This window comes from Gopherus flavomarginatus, chromosome 15, assembly GCF_025201925.1.
Source record: "Gopherus flavomarginatus isolate rGopFla2 chromosome 15, rGopFla2.mat.asm, whole genome shotgun sequence".
Lineage (NCBI taxonomy): Eukaryota > Metazoa > Chordata > Testudines > Testudinidae > Gopherus > Gopherus flavomarginatus.
Genome location: NC_066631.1, coordinates 28,417,918 through 28,432,634, shown reverse-complemented (window position 1 = coordinate 28,432,634; position 14,717 = coordinate 28,417,918). Strand labels below are relative to the sequence as shown.

At 39.2% G+C, this 14,717-nt stretch overlaps 1 protein-coding gene across 1 annotated transcript in view; it reads left to right on the top strand.

Annotated features, from left to right (window-relative positions):
* Positions 1-14,717, top strand: part of NAA25 (N-alpha-acetyltransferase 25, NatB auxiliary subunit) — a 43,050-nt gene that overhangs the window by 4,374 nt on the left and 23,959 nt on the right. Inside the window, exons 2-10 of the mRNA XM_050924255.1 lie at positions 1,167-1,252; positions 2,113-2,251; positions 4,346-4,464; positions 7,971-8,045; positions 9,018-9,125; positions 10,595-10,673; positions 11,716-11,827; positions 13,148-13,237; positions 14,056-14,225. Of these exons, the coding sequence (XP_050780212.1) occupies positions 1,167-1,252; positions 2,113-2,251; positions 4,346-4,464; positions 7,971-8,045; positions 9,018-9,125; positions 10,595-10,673; positions 11,716-11,827; positions 13,148-13,237; positions 14,056-14,225 (978 nt within the window). The remainder of the gene's footprint in view (positions 1-1,166; positions 1,253-2,112; positions 2,252-4,345; positions 4,465-7,970; positions 8,046-9,017; positions 9,126-10,594; positions 10,674-11,715; positions 11,828-13,147; positions 13,238-14,055; positions 14,226-14,717) is intronic.

Below are 14,717 nucleotides of genomic sequence, written 5' to 3'. Positions count from 1 at the left end.
AATGAGACTAAAAGTAATGGTGTAGACATTGCTGCTCAGGCTGGAGCCCAGGCTCTGAGACCCTCCCCCCTCACTGGGTTTCAGAGCCTGGGCTCCTGCCTAAACAGGAATGTCTGCATTGCTATTTTTAGCCATGTAGTGTGAACCCAAGTCAGTTGACCCAGGGTTTTGTGCAGTGTTAGACTTACCCTAAGAGATGAGAATAATGAAGTCTTGTTCATGACTTGAGGGAAGTCTACGCTACAATATTAAGTCGACCTAAGTTAAGATGATGTACAGCCACCCACAGTAACTAAATAACTTTTGCATGTCCACACCGTGCTCCTTGAATTGGTGATGCATGTCCTCGCCAGGAGCACTTGCACTGATATAATTGTCAGTGTGGGGCATTGTGGGATGGCTTCTGAATGGCAGCAACAGTTGATATAAGCAATGCAGTGTCTGCACTGACACTGCGTTGACCTAACTACATTGGCCTGAGCACTACACCGCTCGCAGAGGTGGCGTTATTAAGTCAGTGTAGGGTGCGAGTTAAGTTGACGGGAGCAACATTTTAATGTAGACGCTTACAGATTGAGGTTGATGTAAGCTGCATTACGTCAACCTAACTCTGAAGTGTAGACCAGGCCATGGGCTGTTACATGCACAGCTACAGTAATAGAAAATAATAAATACTAATTGTGGAATAGTCTCCATGGAGCCAATGAAAGCCTCATTATCCATTTACTGTAATAATAGATTGCAAATGTATTTTCAGATCTGATCTTCCACCACTTAAATCCATGGAAAGACTCCTGTTATCCCACCAAATTCACTTCTGTTTGTAACTAGAGCAAAAGATGTCAGCCTAGTCCTTAGCGGAGAGAGGCTCGTATCTGAACCCATTGTGTCTTGTCATATTATTATAATGTATCCTGAGCTTTTATCAGGAAAGACCAAGAGAGTCTCTTACAGTACTTTGTGTTGGGATGACTGAAACTAGAACAAACGAGATGTATTTCTAAAATGCGCTGTGGAAATGGTCACTGAACGGGCATTCAATAGTTGTGAACTGAACTGAACATTATCACTGTTAGAGCACAGACCTTCGCCCCTCCTTGAGATTAGGGAATAGATATCCATCTTTTCTTTGCTGTCAGTTGTAATCACTGTGTGTTTTTGTGTAGATTATCTTGATAATGGCAATAATAAAATGGCAATCCAGCAGGCCGATAAACTGCTAAAAAAACACAAAGATCTTCACTGCGCTAAGGTAAGTTTGATTGCTCTTCATTATGTTATTTTACTGAACAGTTCTGAAATTTGGAGAAATTCTGCTATCCCATTCAAGCTTCCAGTAATCTGTGATTTATTTTTTTAAACAGAGCCCACAGTGTTTCTTAAAATCTTTCAGAAGGTTAATAGAACTCTTTAAATCATGTAATATCGTGTTTGTTTGAAAATGTGTTAAGAAATGTTACTTTCTAAATTGCAAAATTCTGCCCTTTGACTGCTGTGATGTTACCAGGGCTTCTGCTGATCTATCCCTCTTCCAGGCTTCTGGCTACTGATGCAGCTGCTTCTTGTCAAAGCTTTCCCAAGCTGCTGGAGAGTGAAACAGATGTGAATACATGTACTGTTAGTTTCTCTTCTGACCACATAGTTCTGAATAGCGGTAGTGAAAACTGGTGAGACTGGTTGGTTTTCACTCTGCTACAGCTAGGAAAAATTGAGTAGCAGCAAAAGCACTGAAACTGGCAGTCTACACAGACTGAGGAAGGCAGCACTGCATCATTTTACATCAGTGGTTTTCAACCATTTTTCATTTGCGGGCCCCTAAAAAATTTCGAGTGGAGGTGCAGATGTAGGTTGAAAACAAGTTTTACACTATTCACATTTGGAAAGTTTTCTTCGCAATCATAAAGGTTATGCTTTCCCCCCCCCTTTATTTTTATTTTATTAAATGGAAGCTTAGATTCTTCAGAAACTGATGACACTCACTTAGACAAGTCCCTTTCTCACCTTGGGCGAGTGGATTTTTCTCTAATAATGATCCTTTGTTTCAAAATAAGTTTTTCTTCTGTAGATGGTGGCAATTTTTTTTTAATGGCTGCTTCTTTATTACATGTGTAGGTTTTAAAGGCAATCGGCTTGCAGAGAACTGGGAAACAAGATGAAGCATTTGCTCTCGCACAAGAAGTAACAGCACTCGAACCTACAGATGACAACTCTTTGCAAGCACTAACTATCCTTTACCGGGAAATGCATAGACGTAGGTTTTTCTATTTTACTTTTCTCCTGCAAACTTCAGCTTCTTGATCATAATTATGTAACCTTTCCTTGCGGCTTCCTTTAAAATGAATTGTTGCCCAAAATTCAAAAGGAAATTTACAAAGTCCAGTTTTCACACATGGGTGCTTTAATAGGTGGTTCAGACATGGGATTCAGATGCCCAGTTTGGCGCACAACTGTGTAAATGCCTCTTTGACATGGAAGTTTCTGTTTGATCATCTTAAAGCAAGATGTTCTGGTTAGGCTCCTATTGTTGAAAATTGGGTCCACAGTAATTTTAACGTATGTTAGTCATAATATCAAACAAATTCATTCAAATTTATTCCAGCAAAAACCCTGTGATGTTATTGTTGTTACTTTAAATAGGAATAATGTAAATCATAAACAGCTTATACTGTATATGAACTTCAAAGAAGCAATTTAAAATAATGTATATAGACACAATCAAGGAATTTAGCCCCTCAAAATGGCTTTAGAATTGTGTTGCAGACTTAAAGGGGAAATCCTGACCTCTCCCTTTCCTGTTACTCTTTTGAAAACAATTCATCTGAATCATAACTTCTTGGGTCATTTACTAAACAAAGTTGTGCATGCTTACTATGAAAGAGAAAGCATATGTGGTTTGGTTAGTCTGCAGCACAAGGAGATACTTTATCGCTATCCTGAGGATGTGTCAGTAATGTTCATCATCAGGTTTATTGCAGAAATCATTTTAGACTGAAAAACTGATTTTTTTTGACATGAGAAGGTGTAACTGTCCAGGGCCATTTCTTAACATATAGCAACCTCTTGTGTCCTTTACTAGTTAATTTTCCAGTACATAATCTTTGCTTTGTTAAAGCACTTTTATTGTAATAATATGAAACCTCTTCATATCTGCCTTTAAATCTTTATTTCTACAATTCTTAACTTAAAAACCAGAAAAATATAAACATAAATAGAACTGAATGTAGTACACATAGAAATTAAATTATTCAAGAATATATAAAATCATACTAAACCTTATTAACAATAATACCTTGCACATATATAGTGCTTTTACGTGAAGAATTATTTTAATTTTTAAGAAAAGTACATTCAATAATGATTGTGTGAGTAAGTACAAATAATTTTTGGGTGCGATGAGGAGAAGAGATGTTAAAATCAAATACAAATAGTGTTTAGGTATCCTAAATATCTAATCATAATAGGTCTATATTAATAGGTTTATCTTGAAATAAATTATCTTTGTATTCAATTATTAAAGGAGATAGAAAGCATAAAAGTCACTTGGGAAACATCAGGGCTTTTTAGTGTATAGCATAGTCGCTCCTAATACATTCGGCAGTGGTTCTCAAACTGTATGTCAGAACCCCAAAGTTGGTCATGACCCCATTTTAATGGGGTTGCCAGGGCTGGCGTTAAACTTGCTGGGGCCTGGGACCAAAGTGTCCCTTAACCCCCTCTGCCTGGGGCCGGAGCTTTCAGTCGTAGGTGGCAGGCCTCAGGTTACAGGCCCCTGCCCAGGGCCGAAGCCCTTTGGTTTTGCGCTCACCCCAGGGCAGCAGAGCTCAGGCTTCGGTCCCCCATCCTGGATTGTGTAGTGATTATTGTTGTCAGAAGGAGTCGCAGTGCAATGACGTTTGAGAACTGCTGCATTAGAGAAGTTTCCTTAAAACAATTTAAACCTGAGGAATTAATTCTATGTCTTAATAAATCATTTGTTTAAAGTAGACAGTCTCCTCGTGACCCAAGTACAAATCTTGAACTGGTGTAATGCCCCAAAATGGGTGAATTTGGAAGTTTTTTAACCCCAACACGTGATGTACCTGAAAGCATTCAGTACGGTTCTGAATGTTTTAGTCTTATTATTGATATATTTATTTTACACACACTCTTTTTTTCTAAACATTTCTCTTTCTTGCCTACTGTGTGTTTGTGGGTCTTGCGGTGCTGGGGGAGATACACTCAACACCTGTAAGAACTGGTCTGAATGAATTACTCTGAAAAGTATCCCAGATGTTATCTTGAGGTAGCTGCTTTATAACTTTATATTCCAAATGTGTGTGAACTGAAATATCTGTGTTTGGTTTAGCGGAGTTGGTAACAAAACTTTACGAGGCAGCTGTGAAGAAGGTTCCCAACAGTGAGGAGTATCATTCTCATCTCTTCATGGCCTATGCCAGGGTCGGGGAATACAAGAAAATGCAACAGGTACTTTCATCCATTTCAGTTACAGTCATCGTAGGTGTCGCATTTAACAATAGTGGGGGCAAAGTTCTTAGACAGAAGTGTGGTTTTTGTTTTGTTTTTTCCTCCAGTTGATGGTCGCCAATGAAAAAACGTAACTAATAAATCTAACATTTCCCTAAGGCTCTTTTCTGTATCATACTGTATTAGTGACCAGCACCTTTTAAAATTATATTTAATTTTCTAGAAAGCTGAGCTGAATCAATATTAAAATTCTACGTCATGATTAAATATTTGATACAGGATTGCTTAGACAGAACTACTATTCAGATTTTTGTTTTTATATAAAAGACAGTTGCTTCCTTTCCCCTTAAAAAAGGGATAACTTTATGAACTGTAGTCTGTACTGATGCAGTATGTTGGTTGGCCTTCTTGGCATAGTAGCTTCCTATTGATACTTATATCAGAGAGTACTAAGCTTACACATAAGGGAGTGTATTAGGCAGGAATATTTAGCTTTACTGAGAGCTCCAAAGGGCCACAATGTCGAATAATGTACAAACTTTTAAAGTTTTCTTTATTCCTTTTTTTTTTTTTTTTTTTTTTTTTCCCCGCACTCTTATCTCTGGAAACCAGTGTGGAGTTAAACTGTGCAGCTTGTATTTTGGTAGAAGAAAAGCTTAGTTGTTTTTTCTTTACGTGCATCTTCGTTTTCAGTTGGCAAGACAATCTCATGCCTGTTAGTTTTGTTTTTCATTCTTCCCAAATTAGGTGCCTGGAGAATGCCTATAAATGGAAGTTTCTTTTCAAAGCGTACACACACTCCCTCTTTTATGTATAAAAAAGCACAGGGAAGCAGGCAAATTGATTCCAGGCTCTCTCTTCCCACTGTGTTAAGGTGACTCGAATCTCTGTACAAAGACCCTGTCTCCTCAACCAAAAAATAGAGTTGAACAATGGTGATTAATCTCTAAGTGGCTTAATTCTATTGGGTACTGAATCATTGGTATATATGGTGCCTTAGAGAATGATTAACTTTTTATCAAATGACTCTTCATAAAAGGCTTAAATCTGCCATATCATTGTAAAATCATTGTGTCTCATTTCAGATCTGTCCTGAATTGGTAGGTTAATTTAGACTGCTACTTAAAAATAGTTCTTATTTTACTAAGTACTTTCAGTATTAATTTAAAAATAGCTGTGGCTTGACCACAGCACCAGGGAATGTATCTGGTTTGCTAATCCCTAAATTTGCTACGACTGTGCTTGTTACCCACTTGACCCATGTCGGTGAGACCGAAGTCTCAGAACAACCGACTACACCAATCTCTTGCAAGCTGTGACATTGCACTGATTTACACACATCACCAAGTTACAGCTATATTAATCAGAGGGAAATATATATGCCTGCAAAGTGCTAAATACCAATACAGAGAGATCTGATATATTCTTGTTTGACATACCTGCATCTGAATATCAAAACAATTTTGGATTTACAATTTTTTCATACTAAAAGGGCTAGATTCTAGTCTGACTTGCAATCTGTCATGCACTCCATGATATTGCACTTGGGCAGAAAGAGAACTTTTGAGATATGCTATGATAGTTGTGAGTTGGATATTCATCTAATCTTAAAATTTTGCTTGTTTTAATGGATTTTTTTTTGTTTACATAGATAGAGGCTTCAAATAATTCTTGATTGGCCTTGACTTCAATGTCTTAAATAAGGATTATATTTATACTGCTAAATGGGAACGCAGAATTAGTTTGCTTCATGCTTACTTATGTTAAAAATTATTGTGCATGTCATTTTTATTTTGGGTTTTACGAAAAAAATCAGTTACTGCCATAATTTTTATATACGATACTCTTTATATATAATTCTAGACAGCCCTCTGTGTGTTTTCCATTTAAAGAACTTGTTGATTTCAAAAGAAACAGGCATAAGCATGCATTTACATTTCAGGCTTCAAAATCATTAGGATCCTGAGATCTCTAATAATGTCAGGCCATCTAAAAATGAAGTCTGTTGCTCTCCCAGATTAGCAGTGCTAAGGAGGTAAAAGGTCTAGAAAATGATGAATTGGTCTATAGGTAAAGTGTGTTTAATTTATGGCTGAGTTAAGCAAAGTCCTTTTTTGCTGCTCTGTCAGCTACATTGATTGTGTAGAACTCTGACCAGAATCTTTTTTAAAAAAAAAAAAAAAGCTTTTTGCATAGATTTACTGTGATGCAGACATCCTTCAGTAAGAAACCTCGTTGTTTACTCTAGGCCAATATATAATGCTACTTTACTAGCTGTATATGAAATCTGAAATTCAGACATTTCACCTTCTAATAATTGTATTCTTAGCTGGAATATTGAATGGAAAATACCAGTCTTATATGGATACAAAGTGTTACGTAAATGCTAAATATTCTGTTCAGACCCCTGTACAAACATGTATCTGATTAGATTGTCTAGTTTGGTAATGCTCGTAAATGGCAAACATAGGATGTTTTTGAATGGATATCTGCTACTGCACCTAAGGATTCAAAGGGATTCAGACTTCAGACAGAGATTGACTGAATGGAGGGTGAAAAAAAAACCGTCTTCTGTTGCATCCTGTCAGACTTTAAATGAAAGGCCTGAAAAAGGGAATCAGTCTCACTATGGGATTGGGCCTGCTTTGAGCAACGGGTTGGACTGGATGACCTCCTGAGGTCCCTTCCAACCCTGATATTCTATTGTTATAATCTGAAAACAGACAGGAAACAATTTGTAGAAATGAACAAGAAATAGTGTGTGTTTCTTGCAAAAGTAGCTTACCTAATGTAAAATATTATATACTATGTGTAGATGTAATTTATCAATTTAAAAACTCGGAAGTAAATGTAGGAAAGTTCAGTCTTCATTTATTTAGAGACATAATGCATGTGTGAGGAATGTGTGACTAAGAATAGCTTCCATTCTAAGTTAAGTAATTGAAGACTTGGCTGTCTGTTGATATTTAGGGCCATATTTTCAACTGGGCATCTCTTCAGCTGTGTCTTGTGCCACATGCCTTCAAAATCGGAACACATGCATGTGCAAGTTAAAAATGTTCAAATGCAGGTGTTTATATTTGCAGGGCATGGGCTTGGTTTTATGTATACAATTGAACATGTGCAAAAATGGAGACAGAGCTGAAAACTTCCCTTAATCTGCCGAAGTAGGTAGTGTGTGTACACACGCATGCACCCTGTATCTAAAGCTATAGACTCTTCAAATAATCACTCTTCTAGAAATGCCTTTCCAGGCCTGCTGAAGCTATAATACACTTAAAAAAGTAGCAGCAGATGGAAGGAGAGAAACTGCATAACTACCAACATAGATCTCGGTGGAGGGTGTTTCCTAGGGAGTATATCCAGTTGGGGTTAATAAATTCTTATCTGGTCACTAATCCTCAGGAATTGTTTGTCACCGTTGTCATCACTCTTTCACTTTCTATAATGCAGCTTATAAATTGAAGCATTTTTGAAATGATGGATACATGTCTTATATTTTTCAGGCTGGAATGGCACTTTACAAGATTGTCCCCAAAAACCCTTACTACTTTTGGTCTGTGATGAGCCTAATTATGCAGGTGAATACAGCATTTTAATTTAATTAAAGACTTTTAACAGTGGCTGTAATGTTAATATTGAGATGTTCTGTGTGTTTTCACATTATGAGAAATACCCAATAGCTTTCTTAAATAAACTGTCTGGCTGCCTGCCAGCGTTGTAGGGTGCTACTGTTTCTGTATAAAGTCAGTGTAAACACTGAGCCCTCCTCAAATCTATATTTTCTGTGTGGTCCAGAAACTTACCTGGTATTGCTCATCTCCTAGACGTCAAGATTCCTACAGCAATAAAATCAGAATATGCTATTTTGCACTAGCACAGATAACAGACTTGAGTGTTAATCAAACTTCCTGACAGACCTCCTTTAGGGTGTGTCTGTGCTATGGACTTGCAGTGGTGCTGCTGCAGCTGCACGACTGTAAAGTCTCCTATGTAGCGGCTCTGTGCCAGCAGGAGAGAGCTGTCCCGTCAGCATAATTAAACCACCCTCAACGAGTGGCCGTAGCTATGTTGGCGGGAGAATGACTCCTACCGGCATAGCACTGTCCACACTGGCACTTTTGTCAGTGAAATTTATTTCAGTCAGTAGGGGAGGTTCACACCCCTGACGACAAGAAATGCTAGTATAGATATAGCCTTAGTCAGGCAAAAAATAAACATGGAAATAATAATTGTATGCTTTGAAATAATTTGATTGTAGAAGAAATGAATTCAGTAAGTGACTGTTGTATTTTTATTGATAACATGCTGTCTGTTACATTGTTCTGAGACTCAGGTTGTGAAGAGTGAGCACTTCATTGTACCATCAGTTACTTCCCCAGCAGCATGTTTTACAAAACGCTGTGTCCATGCATGTAGCTGATGGTAGCCCTGATGGGTATTTTGTGGGTTGTTGCGTGTGTCATGTTTCCTGCGTGATGAAAAAAATAATTTTGAGTTGGACAATAGGAAAGGCTGATAGATTGCTACAGTAATTCTTCTCTCTCCCCTAGTCTATTTCAGCACAAGATGAAAGCCTCTCCAAAACAATGTTTTTGCCCCTAGCTGAAAGAATGGTGGAAAAAATGGTGAAGGAGGATAAGATTGAAGCTGAGGCTGAAGTAAGATTTGCAAATGTGTTTTCTACTTGATTTGAGCATCGTTAATACATTGTATGAGCTTTATGTTGTGCTAACAATATAGCTTAATGGCTTTGTATAGCATACCTAATACTGAGTCTGGTTCCCATTATAGTGCTCTGTAATCTTTTTTATTATTAAGTACCCAAAGTAGATGGCTTGCTGGTGATCCAGGGGGAGCTGGCTGGTCAATGCTGGCTCTCCATTTCCAGCTGGTAACTCTCAATAAAAACAGCTCCAAATATTACTCGCGTAATATTCCTGTTCAAGGGAAGGAATTGCTGTGGTTGCCACAGGGATGTTATGTGATTGCTAGTGTGAAGGAAGGTGGCCTATGCAGACATGACTAGAGAGGACATGGACAGTGAGAGAAACTATTAAAGTGTGACCCGCTCTATGGATGTTTAAGAACCCCTAAGATAGAAAACAAGTTCGCTGCCTCAGAAGAACTCACAAACTTAATACAAATACATTGCAGCCAGGGATTCTAGTTTTCAGTTTAAACCAAAAACAGTAGCTGTTGAGACAATTGCAGTAGTAACTTCAAAAGCTGACTTTGAGAAATCATAGAAAGGTCAGATTCTTTCAAAGGGACTGTCAGTGAAATACATGTCCTGTTCACTTTTTCCGCTGGTACGCATCCTGTCCGTGCTCTCTGGGCTTCTCCTCTTGGTCAAACAAAGCAGTATGGTCAGCAGCTTTTCTTATGTAGTTACACACAGCACGAAAACATGGGAGACAAAAGAAATGTTGATATTCACATTTGTTTAAAAAATGGATTTTCATTGCTAATTAAACAGACTTCTGCAGTCAAGTGAACCTATATAACAATTTTCTGGGAGGTCACAAGGTGCAAAACTAATCAATAACACGATGACAGTGAGTAAAAATCAGAACTGAAAACTGGAATTTAGTTGAACAGGACAGCAATGTAGATGCAAAGAGGGGGAATATCAGCAATGCATTTATAAGCACAGGAGGCCACATGACCAAAGAGAGTTTTGAGAAGAGAAACTGAGAAAGGAGAAAGTGATTGGTGTACAGAAAGTAGGAGACTGCTGCAAGCTCAGCCTGAAATAAGATGTGAAGCAGGGAGCAAGAGGAGAAAGACAAAGGGAGCAGTGTGGAGAGAGGATATAGAGGAGCATAAGGAATGAAAGGGTGTGGAAGGAAGTGAGGGCAGAGGATGTAGGTAGTGTAAATTTGAGAAGAGTTCATTGCTAGATGAAGTGATTCCTTTGTAGTGTTTGTTAAAGCCCAGGGGATCTTTGGGATTAGAGGACGTTAAATTAAATTCTTGAATTTTCCTTTCTGGTGGCTGTTAGACAGTTTTACAGACAGCATTGATTTTCTCCTCTTCCTAATGACAAAAGCACAAACTATTTTTATTTCCAGACACTTTTCACTTGTTTTACTGCCAAATGTCAGTGTATCCAAATCTTTCTTCTAAGGTTGAACTTTACTACATGATACTGGAACGTTTGGAGAAGTATCAGGAAGCCTTGGATGTTGTTAGAGGAAAACTAGGAGGTAAGTTATCTTTCAACGCACTCAGTCAATTAACAGCCCCAGCTGTGCAGAGGTTTGTCCCAGGTCTTTTGCTGGGAACTTGTCTTATGTGGATTTAATTGATCTGCACGTGTACTCGTTTAAAGATAACTGTAAATTAACTTAACTCATACCAGTAACACACCTTGAGCCCAATTCTGCAGATTTTCTCACTGGTTTCATCAGACTGCTTGTGGTATTACTACACTCAAGAGTGTTTGCAGCATCAATTCCATTATCTGTGTTAAAGTAGCAGCATGTTGACAAAGGGCAATTATCAGATTAACATAACTGAGCCCACAAAATCCCATCATATCAGCTCACAGCTACCATCTTAGAATCAGTGCTGCTAGGGATGGCATTATATCCCTTCCTCCTGGATGGCTTTAGAGCTTATTTTTCTACCACAAAAGTGAATTTGTAGCTTAAGAGCAGCCAGAATATCAAGGTTCCAGTCAGACTCTACAGTTCTGCACCCAGTCCTATGTCCTTTTAAGGGAAAGTTTTGCATCCAGGCCCAGCAGCCTCTGAGCCATACTTCTAACAGAAAAAGGAGGATAGTGATATGTTATTGAGAAGATTGTTTTAATAGAGTTTCTGTCCCTCCTTATGTCATATGTTGACCAATAATTAGGCATAAAATGTTTTCTTTCTAATCACAAGTTCAGCACTTTCCTCAGTTGGAAAATAGGTGCTGATCCAGCAAAGAGTTTCTAGCGCTGATGCAGCAAGTTGAGGTACTAGGCCTGAAGAATAATTAAATGTTAGGACTCCCAGCTTTTCAGTGACAAATCACTCATTTCTAGCACCATTGGCCAGCAAGATATAGGACCTTAAATCTGTTACTGACCTCTTAGTTTAGCAGTGCTTTTTGGCATTGATCCTGGACTTCAGTCCTGGCCCTCCAGTCTCAGAGAAGAATGTGTTTTCTCTCTTGCATCCTGTGTAGGATAAGATACTTTGTTCTAAAAGTTTTTAAAGGAAAATGATGGATGAAATAAATTCACAACTCTTTCTGATTTAGAGAAGTTGACTAGTGAGCTCCAGAGTCGAGAGAATAAGTGTATGGCGATGTATAAGAAGCTGTGCAAGTGGCCAGAATGCAATGCACTGTCCAGGAGGTTGCTACTGAAAAAGTAAGTTGTGTTCACATCTATGCTACTGACTCGCTCTGTGACCTCGGACGAGTCACGTCACCACAGTACCTCAGCGGCTTGTCTCTCCAGGTTTGAGACTGAATGCTTGAAAAGCGTTTCGAGATCCTCTGATGAAAACTGCTAAGACTGCAAGTTATCTTTAGTTCACATGGGAGCTCCACTAACTTTCAGAGTGAACAAATGAGTTGTGTAACGTGCTTTCCTGAAATAAACAAATTTCATTCTCTGTTTCCAGAGGGCCGTAGCTTGCTGTTCAACATACTAATTTTCAGAAAAAATGCGAACTTGTACGAATTTCATTTCCTACAACTATTTCCTACAATCTACTTCTCTTAATCTGCCAGGCTTCCTTCTGGTGTCTGATTTACACTGCCCCTTAAGTCAATGTGACTTGTGTCACTAAGGAGTGTGAAAATGATGGGACAGTGCTCTCCCATCGGCATAGCATCGGTTCACCAGATGCACTACAGTAGTGTAGCTGAATCGGTGCAGCTGCACCCATGTAGCACAGCAGTATAGACTTGCCTTGGAAATGCATCTACTGCTTTGAACATGTCAGTGTATCAGAACAGAGCAAATCAGGATGATCAGATCTGCCTCTGAGAGCAGTCATGAGGGTTTGTTGTAAGCACTAGGACACAGTTAATGGGATTGATAGTGAATCCTGTCTGAAGCTGCCGTCCAAGAGATCAAAAACATCTTACTTAGAAGAACTGTTCTTTAACAAATGGTCGAACGTAACTGTAGTGGAAATCCTGCCTAGAGTCTTGGGGAGGGGCTACGGGGATGACCTAGCAACAGCTAAGGTTACTACAACTGAAACATTAGAAAGAGAGAGAGAGAGAGAGAGACAAGTTTTCGGTTTACTTTGCGCATTCTGCGGCACTTGGTATATAGTCAATTTCACTTGTTTGTTGATGGTCAGATGCATTTCCTAGCTCCTACATTAGCATTTTGGTGGTGCAACTCTTGAACCTGCACATTCCCTTGTTGGAAAGGCCTTTATAAATGTTAATGGGAGCCAAAACATTGTAAAAGAGCTTAAAATATAAATCTGGACAAGCTGTATCAGAAACGTGAGTTTCTTGAAATATGTTGGTTTTAGAAACCTCTGGTTAACAATGCCCCTTTAAGATGGGAAATTGTCTAGTGGAAATGGTTCTTAGTGCGTTTTTTCCTATGTGTTTTATTTGTTCTGTGACTTGCAAGATCTAACAATGTTTTTATAAAGGAGTAGACTTGCATGTATGTGTAACATTATTTGCACTTTCCTTAATTTTGCTCCTTGCCTGTTTTTAGCTCAGATGATTGGCAGTTCTATATAATTTACTTCGATTCAGTCTTTCAACTCATTGACCAATCCTGGACTCCTCCAGCAGAAGGAGAGCAGTAAGTCAACTACTATCCCTGAGGGGGTTTTCCTCTTCATATAGTAGATGTCAAAATCGTAGTTTGCCCCTTGATAGTTTTACTTTAATGAAGGGATGGGCAATTTTAAGGTAGTTGAGGGCCACAAAACCCACTAAAACCATTGATGGGCTGGGGTTTGAGACTTGGAGGTTGGGTCCTACCCCCCACGGGAGTGTTGGGAATGAACTTACCTTGTGGCAACATATCCTGTCCTTCAGAGTTGAGCTCGGCTCCCTGCTCCGGAACCTTGGCTCTTGCCACAGTGTCCCCTAACACATGAGTAGGCGGGACCCTCCCCCTGCAATTTGATGCCCTGTCTCTGTCCTGGCCCTGGGACTGCCAGGTTGCCTACCCCGATCTGGGCTGCAGTGGGAAGAATAGAACAATTTGGCAAGCCAGATGCGGACCCCAAGCCACCAGTTTCCCATCCTTGCTTTAGTGTATCCATATAGGTAAATAGTTGGTGTAAATGTGTGCTAATGTAGAGCTCTCTATCTCAAGAGTCGTCATGGCTGCTGGCACATAATGTGCTCGAGCTACTTAGCTGCGAAAGCTGGTCCCTGTTCCAGGAGGGCACTGACCCCCTCTGGAGGCAAGCATATAATGCCCTCTAGTTGTGACTTCACTAGAGCTTCCTTAAGCTGCTCCCTTCACAGGGCCTGGGTCCGAGAGTCAGTAGAACCTGGTTGCTTTGAGGGAGTGATGTTAAGGCATGCTTGCCACTTACTACCAGTGCCTCAGAAATGGGAACGATACAAGAATACTTGCAATCAATACTTGTATCTTTAACTGCACAGCTCTCTGGAAGGAGAAGTGCATTATTCTACAGAGCAAGCTGTGAAATTTGTAGAGGAGAGGATAACAGAAGAAGCTAAGCGCTCTCGGCCACTTCGGGGACCCTATCTAGCCGAACTGGAGCTGATTAGACGTTTGCGACACAGGGGTTGTAGTGATGAATATAAACTAGGTAAGAGCCACTAATTGGATGATAAATTAAACCTTAAGGAAAGAACACCAACCTAGAACAAGCTCTTTGTACTGGGATCATCAGTTTAGTAGTGCCTGATGTAAAGTGTGTGCAGGGATTGCATGCATAAAGCATCTTCAGATGAAAGGTGTTACAGAAGGTCAAATATTATTCTGATAACAATTCTAGAGTGTTTTAGACCTTTTAAAACAAGGTCTTTAGGGGAGATTTCAAAGGCACCTAAGCAGTTTAGGAGCACAAACCCAGTGACTTTCAGTGGGAGTTGTGCTTTGATAAATCCCTTAATAATTTTGAAAATCCTCTCCCTTTGTCATCCTTAGTGTAATCACTGGCTGATATTTCTTTGGGCTCTTTGGCAGTCTTGTAAATGAGAACAATGATGTTCTTAAATGCACTTTTGGGGGTTTCATGATTTAAAAAAAAAAAAAACTTTTGGGAGTGGAGTAAGGAAGTGGTTTAATATTAGCAGGA